The sequence below is a fragment of the Erpetoichthys calabaricus genome, chromosome 6, assembly GCF_900747795.2.
Source record: "Erpetoichthys calabaricus chromosome 6, fErpCal1.3, whole genome shotgun sequence".
NCBI classification, from domain to species: Eukaryota; Metazoa; Chordata; class Cladistia; order Polypteriformes; family Polypteridae; genus Erpetoichthys; species Erpetoichthys calabaricus.
The window spans coordinates 195,247,223-195,267,232 of record NC_041399.2 but is presented as its reverse complement, the minus strand read 5'-3'; the positions used below and the strand labels follow the sequence as shown (position 1 = coordinate 195,267,232).

Here is a 20,010-nt window from a genome sequence, read left to right as displayed (position 1 = left end):
CTTGAATGAGAAGTGTGTTGGGTTCATAGGCCACGGTTTTATGTAATTAGCCAACATGGTCAGCAAAACGGTTAGTTTTGCAAGGCAGAGTGCTTTTAAGATAGCAGTAACGTTCACAAATTGCAATATTAAAACTTACTCCCTGTGACTGACAAAGTATTAAAAGGGGTCTCCCACGCAACATTCCACATATGGGCCTAAGCTATAGGCAGATGAGAATACTATTACTCCTGGAAATTATTGGATAGTTTTTATTTCTATATGTACAAATTATCTATCTATCTATCTATCTATCTATCTATCTATCTATCTATCTATCTATCTATCTATCTATCTATCTATCTATCTATCTATCTATCTAAATACACACTGGAAAAAGAAAGAAAAAAAGAAAGAAAGAAAGAAAGAAAGAAAGAGGTTATTTTTCAATTCTAAATTTGGGGGAAAATATCTATCTATCATATAGTGCTTTACATATCTATCTATCTATCTATCTATCTATCTATCTATCTATCTATCTATCTATCTATCTATCTATCTATCTATCTATCTATCATATAGTGCCCTATCTATCTATCTATCTATCTATCTATCTATCTATCTATCTATCTATCTATCTAAATACACACTGGAAAAAGAAAGAAAGAAAGAAAGAAAGAGAAAGAAAGAGAGAGAGAGAGAGAGAGAGAAAGAAAGAAAGAAAGAAAGAAAGAAAGAAAGAAAGAAAGAAAGAAAGAAAGAAAGAACGAAAGAGAAAAAGAAAGAAAGAAAGAAAGAAAGAAAGAAAGAAAGAAAGAAAGAAAGAAAGAGAGAAAGAGAAAGAAAGAAAGAAAGAGGTTATTTTTCAATTCTAAATTTGGGGGAAAAATATCTATCTATCATATAGTGCTTTACATATCTATCTATCTATCTATCTATCTATCTATCTATCTATCTATCTATCTATCTATCTATCTATCTATCTATCTATCTATTTATCTATCTAGAGGTAAGAAAGAAAGAAAGAAAGAATACTGGAAAAGAAAGAATACATACTGGAAAAAATGATTAATTATGCTTTAATGAACTTATAAAGATGACTTTAAAGATGCATTTCATGAGTTCAAATGAGAATATTTGTTTTCTGGATTTTTTCAAAGTAGTCATATATCGAATGTCTAACACTATTTTTCAAGATTCAGGTCTTGAACACTTCCCAAAATATTGCCCATATGTCTTCAGCCTAAAATGGCTCTTTAATTGGCACAGAACATACAATCTTGACAGAGTTGAGTACCACAGCATGAATCTCCAGCTGAGTAGCAATTAAAAATAGTACAAGGTGGGTAGTAGGTCAGAAATGGATCTTGGCCAGTGACGTCAAAAGGCTGTGCTTGATATATGGCTCAGGATGTATGGTTTTGTGTAGGTCAGTAATTTTTCTTCCATGAACATTGAAATGGCATGTATTTCTTTGTTTTTTCTTTCAGAGCTACTAATAATCATAAAGTAAAGGAGACGGTAGCCCTGGAGCTTAGCTTTGTCAATTCCAACCTACAACTGCTAAAGGAAGAGTTGGAGGAACTGAATAGCTCAGTGGAAGTGTACCAGACTGACAGGTAAGTGAAATCACAACAAACTGTGAATCAACTTGTTTTTAGATTTCATCAAAATGGCAGTCAGATTGTACTTAACAGGAGGTGTAACGTCAATAAAACAACACATGCAGAATGCATAGAAATGTTGTGTAGAGCTAGAGTGACTTGAATGGAGCTTGCCATGAAGTGCCATGAGTGCCTCTCATCTCCCACACCTGTCTGTGTGTGTGTGTGTATGTGTTTAATTTGTTTCCTGGATGGTCTTTGCAGTCCCACAAATAAACTCCAAATGCTAAATCTTGGTGTTGTACTCAATAAGAGATTTTCTCATTTCTAAAGGTCACACGTACATTCTGTTTTGTAAGCCTAAATCATAAGTCAGAGTTGCACATTCTCCTCACCTGTGCTTGGGTTTTTCACAACATAATGTAGTTTTATTGCCAATTCCCAAGGACATCACATTTAGGTTGCTTGGTGACTCTAAACTGATCTGACAGAAGTGAGTATGGATATATGTGTGTGCTGGGACCCTGTTCAATACCAGCGTCTGCCATCCACTTGATGCTGTTGGGATTGACTTTATCTTCCTGCAGCTGTTTAACTGAGTTACGCAGATTAAGAAAATGGATTGCTTGATTTGCACAACTTTGTCTTCCTGTCATGGTTGTGTAGAGCCATTCATCTTGCAAGATTATATTAAGTGAATTATATATTTAACACTTTGTGAGAACAAATATATTCAGGTTGCTTCATGTCTGGGTGCACTTTACTAGGTTTATTTAGGCGCAACACGTATTACATTTAATAAACTACAGTACTGCCTTATCTTTAAGGAGCCACTCATAAGCGAGCAAAAGTTGCTTATGTGTGATTTTACACGGTGCCACAGGCCTCTGGTTTCAATGCCATGGAGTGAAGATGTAGAACTCAGTCTCCACCATGTTTATTCAATTATTATTCAATTATTAAAACTACATTGTGCATGAATGTGAACAATATGCATATCTAGACCAAAACAATGAAAGAAATAGGATCAGTTTCTGGAGAACTGAATACCAGCTGAGTAACACAATTCAAAACAGTGCAAGGACCTTGAAAAGCAAGTCATGGAGATGATCAGTACTAGATACAAAGCTTGACTCTTTGCAGTGTGTTTGTTAATGAGTTAGGATCTGTCACTGCAATGAGGAGTGAAGCAAAATGACACCATTTATTGGCTGAGTAGATTACAATATACAAGCTTTTGAGGCAGCTCAGGTCACCAAAATCACAACTTAATCAGAAGACAAGTTTCTGAGTGTCACCAGCTTGCATGAGCACAGCACAACTTCTTCAGGTACAGTTTAACAGTGGTCAAAAAACCAAGTCTCAGTTTCTACTGTGAAAAGGATACTTCCTTCCAGTCTGCAGTAGTCTACAGCCGGTATTTCAAGGCCCTATTTTGTCCTTTTAAAAAAGGGCTTTCTTGCTGCCACTCTCCTGGTCAAACCTGCAGCACAAAGTCTTCTCTTCACAGTCGAGACTGACACTTGCTGCACTGTTAAGCTGTTCTTGAAGCTGTTGTGCTGTGAGGCGCCAGTTTTTGATTTTTAATAAATTTGCAAACCTTTGTGAAAACAATGAGTGTAGACTGATTAGCAAAAACGTCAAAATGTATCCATTTCAAATTAAATCTACAACAGAATAAAGTGTGTAGAAAGTGAAGACGTCTGACTACTTTCTGAATTCAAATAACGCAATTATTTTAAGAAATAACACATATAAAACACAACTTATTTGAGTGAGTGCAATAACCTTTCATAGAACAATTACTTAAAAATGTATGTGAAAAGTGATTTCTAAGGCCTGCTGCTACAGTGTTATTGTAACCCTGAATTGGATAAATTTATCTTTGAGGTTTGATTTAATTCTACCCTCATTTCTGTGAACACAACTTTCAGACTATACAGCAGATTGAAAGTAAGGCTCTTGTTACAAAGTTTTGAAAAAATGAGCATTAAATGACTTGTGTGTGTAACCAACAGAACATTTTAGTAAATTGTTTCCTCCCGTCATGTCAAAATAAGACCTGTCCAATAAACTGAAAATGCAACATTAAATCTGTTTCCCATACAGAAGAGTAGCTAATAAGCTTGCTGCTAATACATGCTGCTCACAGTTTGCTGTCTGCTTTGTTAATCAGATTTTCTTGTAAAGTAGCACTCGCACGTTTAGATTCAGACAGTTTTTACTCTCACATTATAAGGCTACTCAGCAGCTGCTCATTAGCAGCATAATCATACATCAAACTGCATCAACATGCCTTTTATTTTATTTATATTGTCTGATGTCATATTTAATGTTTGATATTATTTTAACTCTCTCCTGTTGGATTAATTTATCATCGGCCCTGTTATATTACTGTTACTAATCTATGAAAGACAGGAAAGTAAGAGTCTCATTTTTCAGTGTACACTTGATAGAAACCTTTAAAATTTTCCCCAGATTCACATATACTATAAATAAGCATATTTCTAGAACTTTATGCTGCACTTATATATGGAGACCAAAACTGGACACAGTGCGTTATAAAGCTTAACCATGACTTCCTTTGTCTTGTGCTCTACACATTAAGGCGCTATATAACCTGACATTCTTTTAGCCTTCTTAATGGCTTCTGAGCACTGTCTGGCAGTTGGCAGCGTAGAGTCCACTACAACTCCTAAATCCATCCCATAAGGTTTACTGTCAATTTTCAGACCTCCCACTGTGTATTCAAGTCGAACATTTTCATTTTATACAAGTAATACTTTACATTTATTTACATTAAATTTCTTCTTACACAAATCTGCCCAAGCTTTTATGCTGTCCAAGTCCCTCTGTAATGATTCGACAGATTTCAGATTATCTGCTAATCCAGCTCACTTGGTGTAATCAGAATTGTTTTTCCAGCTTGTTATTCATATTCCTTTCCAGATGATTTATAAGTATTAAAAACAGCAGTGGCCCTCACACTTAACCCTGGGGAGCACCACTCTTAACAAGGTTTCCTGCACCCTCACCCTCTGCTTCCCGTGTTTTGCCATTTCTGCACCCATCTACACAGTACAGCCTGAACTCTCACTTCTGTTAGTTTAACGCCCAACCCTGTATGCGGGACCTCATCAAATGCCTTTTGAAAGTTCAGAAACCACTTGAAGATTCTCTAGATACAACAATATCTAGGGAACCTTCACAAAGACAGATGTCATCATTAGTATTCCTGAGGAGTCAAAATGGAAGACAAAATTTGACTCTCCAGCATCACATACTGGGAGTTTGCTGAAATCGGTGCTGTACTTGAATTTTGGGAAGTTTAAATAGTATAATTTTCTGAAAATGTTTAGCCTCTCTTATTTATGACACTACAAATAAATAATTGTTTAACTTTAAAGATCCAGTACCAGGTCCTGTAAATACTGAGGTCTGTACAGAAACAGGTCACTTCTAATTGTCCGCATTCCTTTACGATGTCATTCTTGTTGCTGTGCCTCATTAGAGAGTAGCTGATAACTTTTCTCGCTAATTATACCTCCCTAGTGACCTTTTATTCTTTTAATGAGATCGTCTGAAAATGCTTTACAGTAGGGTGGAAAAGCGTTTTTGTTCTCTCTCCCTATTTTAGGAGTATAATGATGCTAGATTCAGAGAAAGGCAGTGTTGACTCACTGTAATGCGCATGATGGTGAGTTGTACAATCTGGCAAAAGATGAAGGCCTCATTTACTTCTGCTAGACTGCCTCCTGTCCTAGATTGAATTAATGGATGTGCTTCTATACTGTACACTTTATATCTGTGAAAACAATTTGTTTAGTGTACACAGAGCAGTCTAAACATCTTGTGGTTTCCTTTCCTTTGGTTCTTTAAACTGTAGGTATATTTAATTCATTTAACTTTTTAATATACACAAGTGTGAGTGGTGGTAGTAAAACAATGTGTGAATAATTTACCTTTGTCCTGTATTAATATCTCTTCGACTTTGACAAATATGTTCATAAAAGTTGCTTATGAAAGTTTTTTTTTCCACCAACATCTCCTGAACCCCTGGTACGAGAAAACCCTCACATATGATATGCCGTTTAAATTGCCTTGATGTCTAGATATGCAAGACGCCAAGCTTTTTGGGATTCCCCCCTATTTTTGGCTCTATAGACCAGAAATATAAAATAAAATAATTATTTATAAATAAAATAAATATAATGTGAATTTCCCCTTGGGATTAATAAAGTATCTATCTATCTATCTATCTATCTATCTATCTATCTATCTATCTATCTATCTATCTATCTATCTATCTATCTATCTATCTATCTATCTATCTATCTATCTATCTATCTAAAGAGTAAACCAGTAGGTGTCTTCAGCAAAAGTGATCTGAAGGACTTGAAGCTGTGCCTGTGTATTATCGTGAATTTTGTGAGGCTTTGCAAGAACATTTATTGGGTTCATCTATTGTCGCCCTTGAAGATTAACACACACAGAGGTATATACTCGTACACACACATACACATAGCGATTCTATCCAGACAAAGTCTTAGATGGTGTTAATCGCCAGTTACTCCGCAATATTCTGCATAAGATTCTCGATATAAGGATTCACTGTCACCGTCTCTAACAAACATGAGGGTGTCGCTGTAACACACAGTAAAGCACAACTCTTCTGCTTACATGCTACTTATTAACCAAACTAGGCCTTACTTTTATCACAGTTATTCTAATTATTGAGGAGCCACCTCAACAGCATTGATAAACCCTGTGGTTAAGAAAGCAGCATCTTCCCACACTCTAGACAAAGGACAATGTATAGAAAATATAAAAGCAATATGGCTTTTTTTTAACATATACTAGGGGTGGGCGGTATGACCAAAATTCTATATCACGGTATTTTTCTAAATTATCCCGGTTTCACGGTATTTGACGGTATTTTTTTCCCATGCATGAGTGGATGTTAAACACATTTTCCACTGCAATTACTGGCTAAGTATAACCTATTCCACTGTCAAGAGCATTGTACAAAAAAAACATTTTAATGTGCACACAAGTATTAATACAGGTTTGCATTGCCCCATAAAGTGATACTTTTCAAGGGGGTGGCACTAATGAAGAGAAGGAAATCACATTGCATGACAGATGCAGTCAAAATATAGAACCTTTTTATTTAACAAATTTTGCAAAAACTTAAATTATAATTTTGACAACATATTTTCAACCATCCAAAGAGGTATTTAGACTTAGGAAAATATTCCAGAAGTGCTTGTCAAAAGTTGTATTGCACTGAACATGTCTTAGAAAAGGAATAAATAAATATTTTTTGTAAAACAACTACACTTTCTGTTAATGTTAACAATCTCTGTCCACTGACACGTTAAAGTGACTTTTTAAACAACTTTACCATCATTAAACTGCATAATATTTAAACTAATAAATAATAACAATAAAATAAATAATTGTATTATTACTGATAGTTGCACTATTACTTCAAGGCTTCAAAAGCCCAGGTGCATTACACAGTATTCACCAAATTAAAATAAAATACAACAAGTGCAATCTTGGTGATGACATCTTTACCAACTGAACTATCATTTAGGCAAACTGCATTAATATGGACCTTGCTTCAAGCTAAGCTATATACATAAATAATACAACTGCAACTTGCATTTATAATTGTATTTGTGGTATAGCCCTACGGAATCATATTAGGGCCACAGTGAAGAAAAAAAAATACGGACACAGGGAAGAAAAAAAAAACTATACGTCGAGAATAAAGTCGACATTTCCACTCTATTCTCATAGTTTACTTTATAATTAAAGTAGAATGTCGCAAACTAAACTTCATCCTAAAATCATTGTTTAATTTACTAGATTTTCTCAAACCCCGTCATAAGTTAATGTAGCACATTAAATGCTTTGTGTTGTGTTCCCCGACCCAGTTGTTAATCACTACGCTCCTTAAACTGACTTCCTCTGCACTAAGAGGAGACAGCGATCACCATACAGAATTCATTGACTGTATGATATTCCTGCTGTCTGAAAATTTAGAATTTATATCAAGTATTTATCTTGGCATTCTAAATGTTCAGAGAGCATGAATATCATATGAATGGATTCTGTGCGGCGATCGCTGCCGGTGCCGGTGCCTCCTCTTAGTGCAGAGGAAGTCAGTTTAAGAAGCTCGGGGAACACTTAACACAAAGCATTTAATGTGCTATATAACTTATGACGGGGTTTAAGAAAATCTAGTAAATTAAATATTCATTTTTCGATGAAGTTTAGTTTACGATGTTCTACTTTAATGACAAAGTACGAGAATAAAGTCAACATGTCGTCACAATATTACACAGTACCCAGGTACATTACACTGTATTGAAAACAAATAAAACAAGTACAACTTGGCTTGCAGTATTATCCAGTAGTATACAAACAGTGTTTACACATCTGACCTTTTAAAACTAAAGCATCTCCAGGCGACAGATGTGACACCTTTTTTTCGGCTCTCTGTCCATTTTCACCGCGCGGCATACCTATGCTACCGCCCACTATTTGGTGGTGTAGCAGTAAAAAAGAGCCCTAGTGCAACAAATCTGTGTTTAGCGGTGTAGCAGTGAAAAAGGACCCCACTTGAACAGTTTCCTGCTGCGCCACGTTCCGAACGTCGTTTAGGCAATTTAAACCGGTGTTGCGGTATAAGAAAAATCCATATCATAAAAAAAATAAAAAACGGTTTTCGGTATGAACCGGTATACCACCCAGCACTAACGTATACCAAACAGAAGAAAAGTATAACAGAAAATCAAAATAGATGGCTTCATCTGGATATAAACAGTGTCAGAAAAGCTTACTGAAAATCAGAAGTGTCCAGGGGTTAGGGTCCTGGGTGGCTTTTGGTTTAGTGATTGGTGTTGTTCATAGTTCTGTTTTCTGACGTCCAAATCAGATGATCTCATGTCCTAATCTCTGACATCACCCTTCTGTTCTTGTTTTTTTCTTCTCTCTTTCTTCTTTTTAGCTTATCAGACAAGCCATATTTATATGAAAATGCAGACGTTGGGTTTGGGGACGTGCGACATTGCACATATTTGATTGGCTATCTCGTCTTAATGATTAGTGATTCTAATCAAAGTGTTTGATCTTTTAAATACCTCCGTACTCCTTCCTTCCTTTTCCAAGCTGTAAACTAATTCAGTAATGCCTAGACCTACCTAAAACAGGTTCTGTGGCTCTGTGGTATGTACTTGCCTCCTTTTCTCTCCACCATCAAGTTATAAATCAATTAACACTGACTATTGCAATACAGGAAAAATGTACAAGAAAGATGTTTGCAGTGCCTATAATTAAAGTCCTATAAATTCAATTCATTCCAGTTTGTTTGATCAAAATAATTAACATTTAATGTAAACAGTTTGCTGTTAAAAAATTAAAGATCTTCCACACCAGAACAGCATGCCACATCAATCGACCCCAAACGTTCACCTTCTGATGGGATGTGAGAGGTCAAAGTTACTCCTTTTGACAAAAAATGAAGATCTGCAATACAGGCATGTAGAGTGTTGTTCTATGCTGTTTTGAGGTTGCTGATCATGAATTTTGTTTTTATTCTTTATAGTTGGTCTTAGCCTTCTAAGAGCCATTCCCAGAAGTTTAAAACTGAATAATTTCAAACATAAGCATGTGTGGTGTTGTTTTAGACTATTTCACGAACGGTGATTACTATTATGATGCTATTTTTGATTTCTGACCCTTTACTTGAGTTCTAGCCCTCTATGGACCTTGGCCAGTGGGTGAAAAATGATAAATTTATATTATAATTAAGAATATATAGATATTAAACATTTACTCTGAAGCACACATTTTAATATTTCAAATATCTGACATCTATTTTTGTTTATTATATACTGTACTTCTATCTCATGAAGTAAATCATTACATTTCTTAGGTTAATTCAGACATTTTGTCTGTTGTGATTGAGGACTTAACTGACGTTTCATATCCACAGTGCTTTGGCATGTTGCTGTGCTCTTTGGGTTAAATTAATAAATGACTGGATGGATCGACTTAGTTCAGAATATAAGCTGATTGCAGTTTTAAATATTAAACGTTGTTTCAGTGTTTCATTGTTAACAGGCACATAAAATCAAGCACATAGTCGTTAAATCTCCATTGACAAACATGAGCAGTAGAGTAGTGTAAGGCAAGTTGCAATGATGAATCACACTTCACTGTCTGGCGGTCTAATGGATGAAATTAAGTTTGGTGGGTGACAGGACAGTGCTACCTCCCAGACTGCATAGTGCCTACTGTCAAGCTTGGCAGAGGAGGTGTAATGGTCTGGAGTTTGTGCTAGGCTAGGGCTCCTTGGCCCCAGTGAAGGGCACTGTTATTGTTGCAGCATACAAAGACATTTTAGACAATTGTGTTTCCAACTTGGTGGCAACAGTTTGGTGAAGGTGCATATCTTTTCCATCAGGGCTGTGCACAAAGACAGGTCCCTACACAGAACCCTGAACGTAACCCTGAACTGAACACCTTTGGGATGAATTTGAACACTGATTGCTGGTCAGGTCTTCTCATCCATTATCAATACCTGACCTCACAAATGCTCTTTTGGCTGAATGGGCACACATTCCGACAGACACAGAAGAGTAGAGGCTGTTCTAGCTGCACTTTGGCAACTCTATACTGCATTAATGACCAGGGTTTTGGAATGGCATGTCCAACAGGCTCATATAGGTGTGACGCTCAGCCATCCACAAACATTTGCTCATAAAGTGTATCTAGAGCTGGTTTTATTAGTTGAAATTCAGGTTATTCCCAACATTTCCACGTCATTTTGGACTTAAGGTATGGTTGTTTGATAAGGAAGTGTGTACCAGGTGGGATGGGGGCTCAGATTGGAGTCAATTGTTTGCTGGGTTCTCTGGCGTATCATCACGGAGTGTGAGAAGGTGCATTACGTATCCTGTCCAAATCAGACATCAGAATAGCACACAAACCTATGAGCAATCTGCACACTGTCCTTTTTAATGCCAAAAACAAGAAATCGGCAGCAGAAACACGAAACGCAGTGTATAGCATTCCATGCAGTTCTTGCCCAGCGGTATATATTGGACAAACGTCAAAAAGAATCACAACACATATACAGGAGCATCGCAACGCCGTCAGAAGGAAGGACTCACGATCACTGATTTATACACATACAAATTCAACCGGACATACATTTAACTGGGACAATGTACAAGTAAGATTTAAGGCCAGTACTAAAAGTGCCAGAGAGCTGGCTGAATCTTGGCTATCATACGGAAATGCCATCAACAGACATTTAGACATGAACCCAGCATATGTAAACTTAAGACGAAGAACATCCTCATAATAAATAAAACTTTACAACCAATACCCCTCCCAACCCCACCTCATTACCTGTCCCCCCATCAACACTCAACCTACCCCCCCGCCTTATTTTGCTATATATTGCCTTTGATTCTTGTATGTCTAATTATTACCCTCTGATGACGGCTCCTGGTAGGGGCTGAAAGCTCAGGAATAAAAACTACTTTATGATACGTGATTCATTTTTTCCCTTTGTGGATCTCCAGCTACTAATATGCATACCGTATCACAGACCTTCGCTTCCAGTGCTATCTATCTATCTATCTATCTATCTATCTATCTATCTATCTATCTATCTATCTATCTATCTATCTATCTATCTATCTATCTATCTATCTATCTATCTATCTATCTATCTATCTATCATATAGTCACTTCTATCTATCTACTGTATCTGCTGAGTTTTGCTTTTAACATAAAATTATGAAAGGTTTTCATAACAAAGCACATTACTCTCCAAATGGCCTTAGTTTGCATATAATAATTGCCTATTTTAAAATAAATGTATTTGTCTCTGTACAGTCTGTCAAGCAGTAATTTTAAGCATTTGGAGATTTAGAAACAAAGTCATAGATTAGTCAGCAGACCAAAACTAATTTAAAAGTCACTACAGACTCCTAACATCTCTGTGTAATCAGCTATTAAGTGAAAAGTACTGCTGAAATTCTGCTTTGTCTTTGCTTCTAATTCGATATTAGATCGCATTTTAAGGGTAAAGTAACACTGAACGGCTTAAAGAAACGTATAACTGAGATACAGTTAGGTCCATAAATATTTGGACAGAGACAACTTTTTTCTAATTTTGGTTCTGTACATTACCACAATGAATTTTAAATGAAACAACTCAGATGCAGTTGAAGTGCAGACTTTCAACTTTAATTCAGTGGAGTGAACAAAACGATTGCATAAAAATGTGAGGCAACTAAAGATTTGTTTCATTTCAAATTCATTGTGGTAATGTACAGAACCAAAATTAAAAAAAGTTGTCTCTGTCCAAATATTTATGGACCTAACTGTAGCAGAAAATATGAATCTGTCAAATAAGATTAGATCTGACAAAATCCTCGCCCAGTAAGTGCCCTGTCTTCTGTCAAGCACAGCATTACGCTATGGAGCTGCTGGCCATTAATGGGGTCTGAGAGGAGAGGCTATAGAGAGAAGTGATTGTAGCCCACTCAAAGTCCTGCCATGCAAACAAAATAAGACATATTTTGCAGTCATTAGTGAAGTTGACAAAGCTTAATTGAGTTTATATAAGTAAGAATATTGTGTAATTATACCATCCTACTGTGTAGTGCTCTGTGAGACCAATAATTAAGTTTTGGTGTTGTAATTTAAAAAACAGAGCGAATTGCTGATGATTCACAACATAAATAAATGTCACCATTGTCTTTACAGTGAGTCGATTAGTGTTCCGATGATTCCACTGGGGCTTAAAGAGACTAAAGAAGTGGACTTGACTACTGTACTCAAGGTTTGTATTTTCTCGTTAAAGTTTATGTCCCAAGGCTGTTTAGCCTTACTAATTTCCTTCATTTTAGATATTTTATACACTTACAAAAATGGTATTAGTTATATCATTCTTATTCTGGTATTCCTCTTGTCACCTTTAAAAAGAAACAAGTAAGTGTTTTTGATTACCTAGGTGCTTTCATATGCCACATTTTGTCAGTATGAATCTTAACGTATGTGTATCAGCGCATGCTCCCTACCTATTGTTATATATAGAATTACTGTGAGTCTTTTTCTAGAGAGGTCACATTGATTTTTTTTAGAGTTACTACAGGGAAGTTTACACTTTAAAACATTTACATATTTGTCTTTTATAAAAACACAAAAGCCTGAATTAGCATAAGCCACCCTATTTCAGGATGTACTTAAGAAATATAATGATTTAGAAATGAGGACATTTGAGGGTCAACTCAGGTTGGACGGTTGGGAGACAAAGTCAGAGAGGTGAGATTGCGTTGGTTTGGACATGTGCAGAGGAGAGATGCTGGGTATATTGGGAGAAGGACGTTAAGGATAAAGCTGCCAGGAAAGAGGAAGGCCTAAGAGAAGGTGGATGGGTGAGAGAGGACATGAAGGTGATGGGTGTGACAGAACAAGATGCAGAGGACAGAAAGATGTGGAAGAAGATGATCCGCTGTGGCATCCCCTAACAGGAGCAGCCAAAAGAAGAAGAAAAAGAATTAATGAGGCAGAAGTACATAATTAACAAGAATAATTCTGCCAGATATTTGAAATATTAAAATATGTGCTTCCATTCAAATATTTAAAGTCTAAATAGTCTTGATTGTAATAAAAAATTGTATCTTTTCACTGTCTGATATAAGGGCATAGAGGGCTACATCCCTAGTAAAGGATTAAAAATCAAAAATAACCTCATATTCGTAATCACTGACCATGAAATAGTTTAAAGCAACACCCCAAATGCATATGTTGGAATTTTTTCATTTTTAAGCTTCTGGGGGGTGTCTGTTGAAGAGCTAGGAGCACCGGTAAAGAATCAGATATTAAAAATACTACCATATCCATGATCAGCAATCTCAAAACAGCATAAAATGACACTCCACATGGCCATGTTAAAGTATAGCAATACAGCAAAATTGAAGAAGAAGCATAAAAACAAACAAGCTGCACAAAACTATAGCACAGAATATGCAGAGAGGGGACTTAAAGAGAAATGACAGAAAGTATTCAAGATCAGCATTGTGATTAATGTGATTATAGGACAAATGACAAAAAAAGAATGGTGAATAAAAAAAATAAAATCATTTGGTAAAGACGCCAGGAAGCAAAAAAAGATCAGATGTGGATCAGCAAAAAGAGATAAAGTAAAGCAGAATGCATAGAGAAAATAAACACAACTAGGCTGCCTACTCAGACGAGACAGAAGACGGTGCTTAGTAGACAAATGTACTTGTAGGTGTATCAATAAAAAGATTAATAGAAAAACTACCCATTGTCAGTGTCCTTATATTGGGCCTGTGGAAATGTTATGACAAGACTCCAAATTGTATTTTTACATGACAAACAACAAATCTGAAGCTGCTGATGTACATTTGTAGAAAAAAAAAAAAACAGGACAAAGGTCCACGAATCCAAATTAGGAGACTGCGAGCACAACTAGTTCTTGGTTGTTCTACAAACACATTCCAAACTGTCAGTCAGTCAGTGTCCAACCCGCTATATCCTAACACAGATTCACGGGGGTCTGCTGGAGCCAATCCCAAATCCTGGGCAGGGCGCCAGTCCACCGCAGGGCACACACATATACACACACACACACCCCCACACACCAAGCACACACTAGGGACAATTTAGGATCGCCAATGCACCTAACCTGCATGTCTTTGGACTATGGGAGGAAACCGGAGCACCTGGAGGAAACCCACACAGACATGGGGAGAACATGCAAACTCCATGCAGGGAGAACCCTTCCAAAATGTCCTGTATGAAATTATTGAAACCCTTTAGAAATTATAAGAAATAACTGTAGTGATACTTCAAGCTGACTAACACTTTTTATTTGTGTCTTCAGTCTTATCATCCCTCATTTTGCTTATGTAAATGGAGAAGAGCACTCACTCACTCACTCACCCTACCAGTATTTTCAGCCATGTACATAATAGATATGGAACAATATTTGTTTTTGCATGGAATTTAAATACTGTCATGACCTATTAATCATTCCTAGCTGAAGTGAATGCTTTTTATAAATTGCTATCTTCAATCTTTTTTTTTTCTTCTTCCTGCTAGGATTATATCTGTGAGCATTATGGAGAAGAAGGCTCTCTCTATGACAATGAGATTGCTGAGCTGATGGATCTCAGACAGGTTGGTAACAAGATATTTGATGAACATTTCAAAAACTTGAGTGTACACAAGCCCACAGTACAATGCTGTGTAGACCCAATATGTATGTAGTGTGCGTATGGTTTGGAGACAGTAGCACTGATGAAAAGACAGGAGGCAGAGCTGGAAGTAGCAGGATAGAAGATGCTACAATTTTGCTCGGAGTAATGAGGGTAGACAGGATTAAGATTAAGTATATTAGAGGGTCAACACAGGAACAACAGTTTGGTGACCAAGTGAGAGAAGCTAAATTGAGATGGTTTGGGAGCGTGCAGAAGAGAGATAAGGGGTACATCGGGAAAAGAATGTTGAGGATGGAACAGCCAGGCAAATGAGGAAGAGGAAGGCCAAAGAGGAGGTTTATGGATGATGGTGAAGAAGGGCGTGAAGGCAGTTAGTGTGGTAGAAAAGGACGTAAAAGACAGGGAGAGATGGAGATGGATGATTCGCTGCAACAGCCCCTAAATGGGAGTACAGTGATCCCCCGTCTATCGTGGAAGTTACGTTCCAGACCCATCAGCGATAGGTGAAAATCCGCGATATAGAAAGACCATATAAATAAACATTTTTTTTATAGTTTTAAGTCTTAAAATAGCCCTTCCACATGCTTTAAACTCATGTAAACTTGTAATGGCGAGCAACGTCCATGTAACGCTTTCCTTCCCGAAGCATATCCAGGAGTTTTACCTTCTCCTGAATGGTCAAGGTCTTCCTCTGGGCCTTAGGCTCACTACTACCAAAAGGCTAAGAAGATGCAGGACGCTTCGGAGCCATCGTAGGGCTTAAAACAAAATGAAAAGTTCAAAAAAAGTTTGCTCACAACAATCGGACCACAAGCAAGGTGTGCAATACGCAGAGAACTGAGATGCGTCAGGGACCCACACTCGCTGTTCTTATGAGATTACACCAAGTTAGCAGCACCTAATCAGAGCCCAAGAGAATGAAAATCCCATTCTGATTGGTTGCGTCTCCTCTTTCAGCTGATAATGGGCCTCGTAAGAAATCATCTGGGTACTGTAACACAAATCTCTTTGTCTACCGTAGTGTACAATGTAAGTATAAAATTAGATATGATCCACAGAAAAATCCATGATATAGCGGGAACGCGATAGCTGAACCGTGATATAGTGGAGGATCACTGTAACCAAAAGAAGAAGAATACAGTGTAGACACAATGATGAAATACAGAAAAGGAAATCCTTTAAGTGATCTGTTGTTTATTTGAAGTACTATTCTTTCAACTAAAAAAGTATCTTCACTATAACTACAGATTTTTAACTCAAAAATGTAATGATTTTGCAGTTTTGTTGTAGAAAAATGCAGTCACATTTCTGATTTATATAAGTATAATTATTCAGATCAACTAGAACTAGATTCTTCCCATTATATCGTTTAGCATCTGGTACATAACTGATGATGATAAATCAACATGTACTCAAATCTTTTATGTAAAGACTTTCTTTTTTTATTTTATCTTTCAGGCAATGCGCACACCTAGTCGCAATGAAGCAGGTTTGGATTTGCTAATGGAGTATTACAATCAGCTTTATTTTCTTGATAATCGATTCATCCCTCCAAACAAGAACCTGGGGGTCTACTTTCACTGGTAATGCTGCAGAATGTTTAGCTCTCCAAAAACATTTTTCCAAGGGAATTTAGGTTATAAAAAAATGATAAAAAATTGTTTAGCCAAAAATCCATAACATCTACTGAAAGTAAATTTTAAATGAATTTGTCTTTCAGTATCACACGTGCATTGTTAAAATTGCCAAATTATAGTAATTGCCTTATCATAACTTTTCTGTGAGTTTTGAATCGTTCACTTTTACTGGGCTTTTTTAGTACAGTGGAATCTCGGTTCATGACCATAATTCGTTCCAAACCTCTGGTCGTAAACCGAATTGGTCGTGAACCCGAAGCAATTTCCCCCATAGGATTGTATGTGAATACAATTAATCCGTTCCAGACCGTACGAACTGTATGTTAATATATTTTTTTAAATATTTTTAAGCACAAATATAGTTAATTGCACCATATAATGCACAGTGTAATAGTAAACTAATGTAAAAACATTGAATAACACTGACAAACACCCAGGCTCCCTGCTCAGCTGCACGTACAGGCTCGCTCTCAGCTGCACGCGCTCTCTCTCTCTCTCTCTAGCACACGAGTCTGTCTGCTCTCTCTCTCTCTCTCTCTCTCTCTCATCAGCACACGAGCCTGCCTGCTCGCTCTCTCTCTCTCTCATCAGCACACGAGCCTGCCTGCTCTCTCTCTCTCATCAGCACACGAGCCTGCCTGTTCTCTCTCTCTCTCTCTCTCTCTCTCATATCAGCACACGAGCCTGCCTGCTCTCTCTCTCTCTCTCTCTCTCTCTCATCAGCACACGAGCCTGCCTGCTCTCTCTCTCTCTCTCTCATCAGCACACGAGCCTGCCTGCTCGCTCTCTCTCTCTCTCATCAGCACACGAGCCTGCCTGCTCTCTCTCTCTCTCTCTCTCTCTCTCATATCAGCACACGAGCCTGCCTGCTCTCTCTCTCTCATCAGCACACGAGCCTGCCTGTTCTCTCTCTCTCTCTCTCTCATATCAGCACACGAGCCTGCCTGCTCTCTCTCATCAGCACACAAGCCTGCCTGCTCTCTCTCTCTCTCTCTCTCTCTCATCAGCACACGAGCCTGCCTGCTCTCTCTCTCTCATATCAGCACACGAGCCTGCCTGCTCTCTCTCTCTCATCAGCACACGAGCCTGCCTGCTCTCTCTCTCTCTCTCATCAGCACACGAGCCTGCCTGCTCTCTCTCTCTCTCTCTCTCTCATCAGCACACGAGCCTGCCTGCTCTCTCTCTCTTTCTCTCATCAGCACACGAGCCTGCCTGCTCTCTCTCTCTCTCTCTCTCTCATCAGCACACGAGCCTGCCTGCTCTCTCTCTCTCTCTCATCAGCACACGAGCCTGCCTGCTCTCTCTCTCTCTTACATTGCAGCAGATCAGCAGTTCACGTCTGACCGAGAACAATGCAACACGTGCGGAAATCATCAGCGCACACAAACCGAAAGGGAAACTGGCTTGTTCGTATACCGAGTGTGTGGTCGTGAACCGAGGCAAAAGTTTGTCGAACTTTTTGGTCGTAAACCGAGTTGTACGTGTACCGAGGCATTTGTGAACCGAGGTTCCACTGTATGTAATTTAAAATTAAGTGTAAAGTATCTGGTAAAGCACAAAATTTTTGCCATTTGTTAAGGCTTTATTGGGAACATTTGGGACATCTACAAGTTCTTTCAGTTTCCTTTATCAACAGGTATGACACCTTTACAGGAGTGCCATCTTGTTAATGTGTACTTGCATTTGTTGAGACATTTACACCGAGGTGATTAGCTTTCTATATTTGCAATTTAACTTTTATTTTGTCTATAGGTATGACTCGTTGACAGGAGTGCCATCTTGCCAGCGTGCACTTGCATTTGAAAAAGGCAGTGTGTTATTCAACATCGGTGCACTGTTCACACAGATTGGTGCCCGTCAAGATCGTGCAAATGCTCAAGGTATCGAGAATGCCATAGATGCCTTTCAGAAGGCAGCAGGTGAGATGTCGATTAAACGTTTTGTTGACCTTTGAAAGCAAGTAATCTGTATAATGTAACCATTTGGAATAGGCTGTTTTTCTTGTAGTCTCTAATCTACTGTATATTTTCTTGATAACAAGGTGCCTTTAACTATTTGAAAGAGAACTTTTCCAATGCACCCAGCCTGGACATGAGTGTACCCTCGCTGAACATGCTGGTGCGTCTGATGATCGCTCAAGTTCAGGAATGTGTCTTTGAGAAGGTGGTGCTTCTACTAATGTCTGATGATTTCTTAGCATATCTGAAAGTGGCACAGGAAGCTGCAAGGGTAAGTTAGTTTAGTTTTACATTATTTGTCATTCACACAGAAAGCTCAAGTATATTCATCCATCCATTATCCAACCCGCTATATCCTAACAAGTACAATAAAAGTCTTATCTGCAAGTACACTTTTGAGAGTATAGTGGCTACCATATCTTATATATAAATGTCTACGAGTGGAAGTGCGTGTGTCTGTCCGGCCCGGAAGTGAGAGGTGGAGTCGGGGTAAGGGCTCCACCTCCGAGGATACGCATGTCGGCAAAATGAAAGAGCTGAAGAGAGAGTCTGCTCTCTGCTTTCTGCTATTACAGAAGCGTGGCAAGCACATTGGCAAAATGGTATCCCTTTTTCTTTTCCTCCCGCCGCTAATACAGTGGTGTGAAAAACTATTTGCCCCCTTCCTGATTTCTTATTCTTTTGCATGTTTGTCACACAAAATGTTTCTGATCATCAAACACATTTAACCATTAGTCAAATATAACACAAGTAAACACAAAATGCAGTTTTTAAATGATGGTTTTTATTATTTAGGGAGAAAAAAAATCCAAACCTACATGGCCCTGTGTGAAAAAGTAATTGCCCCCTCGTTAAAAAATAACCTAACTGTGGTGTATCACACCTGAGTTCAATTTCCGTAGCCACCCCCAGGCCTGATTACTGCCACACCTGTTTCAATCAAGAAATCACTTAAATAGGAGCTGCCTGACACAGAGAAGTAGACCAAAAGCACCTCAAAAGCTAGACATCATGCCAAGATCCAAAGAAATTCAGGAACAAATGAGAACAGAAGTAATTGAGATCTATCAGTCTGGTAAAGGTTATAAAGCCATTTCTAAAGCTTTGGGACTCCAGCGAACCACAGTGAGAGCCATTATCCACAAATGGCAAAAACATGGAACAGTGGTGAACCTTCCCAGGAGTGGCCGGCCGACCAAAATTACCCCAAGAGCGCAGAGACGACTCATCCGAGAGGTCACAAAAGACCCCAGGACAACGTCTAAAGAACTGCAGGCCTCACTTGCCTCAATTAAGGTCAGTGTTCACGACTCCACCATAAGAAAGAGACTGGGCAAAAACGGCCTGCATGGCAGATTTCCAAGACGCAAACCACGAAGCAAAAAGAACATTAGGGCTCGTCTCAATTTTGCTAAGAAACATCTCAATGATTGCCAAGACTTTTGGGAAAATACCTTGTGGACTGATGAGTCAAAAGTTGAACTTTTTGGAAGGCAAATGTCCCATTACATCTGGCGTAAAAGGAACACAGCATTTCAGAAAAAGAACATCATAC

The 20,010-nt window shown here is 38.0% G+C and overlaps 1 protein-coding gene across 1 annotated transcript in view; it reads left to right on the top strand.

The window, feature by feature from the left end:
• The window catches only part of rhpn1 (rhophilin, Rho GTPase binding protein 1), a 129,200-nt gene that overhangs the window by 72,194 nt on the left and 36,996 nt on the right, over positions 1-20,010 (top strand). Inside the window, exons 3-8 of the mRNA XM_028804242.2 lie at positions 1,470-1,598; positions 12,378-12,453; positions 14,742-14,819; positions 16,319-16,443; positions 18,250-18,416; positions 18,539-18,726. Coding sequence (XP_028660075.1) covers positions 1,470-1,598; positions 12,378-12,453; positions 14,742-14,819; positions 16,319-16,443; positions 18,250-18,416; positions 18,539-18,726 — 763 coding nt within the window. The remainder of the gene's footprint in view (positions 1-1,469; positions 1,599-12,377; positions 12,454-14,741; positions 14,820-16,318; positions 16,444-18,249; positions 18,417-18,538; positions 18,727-20,010) is intronic.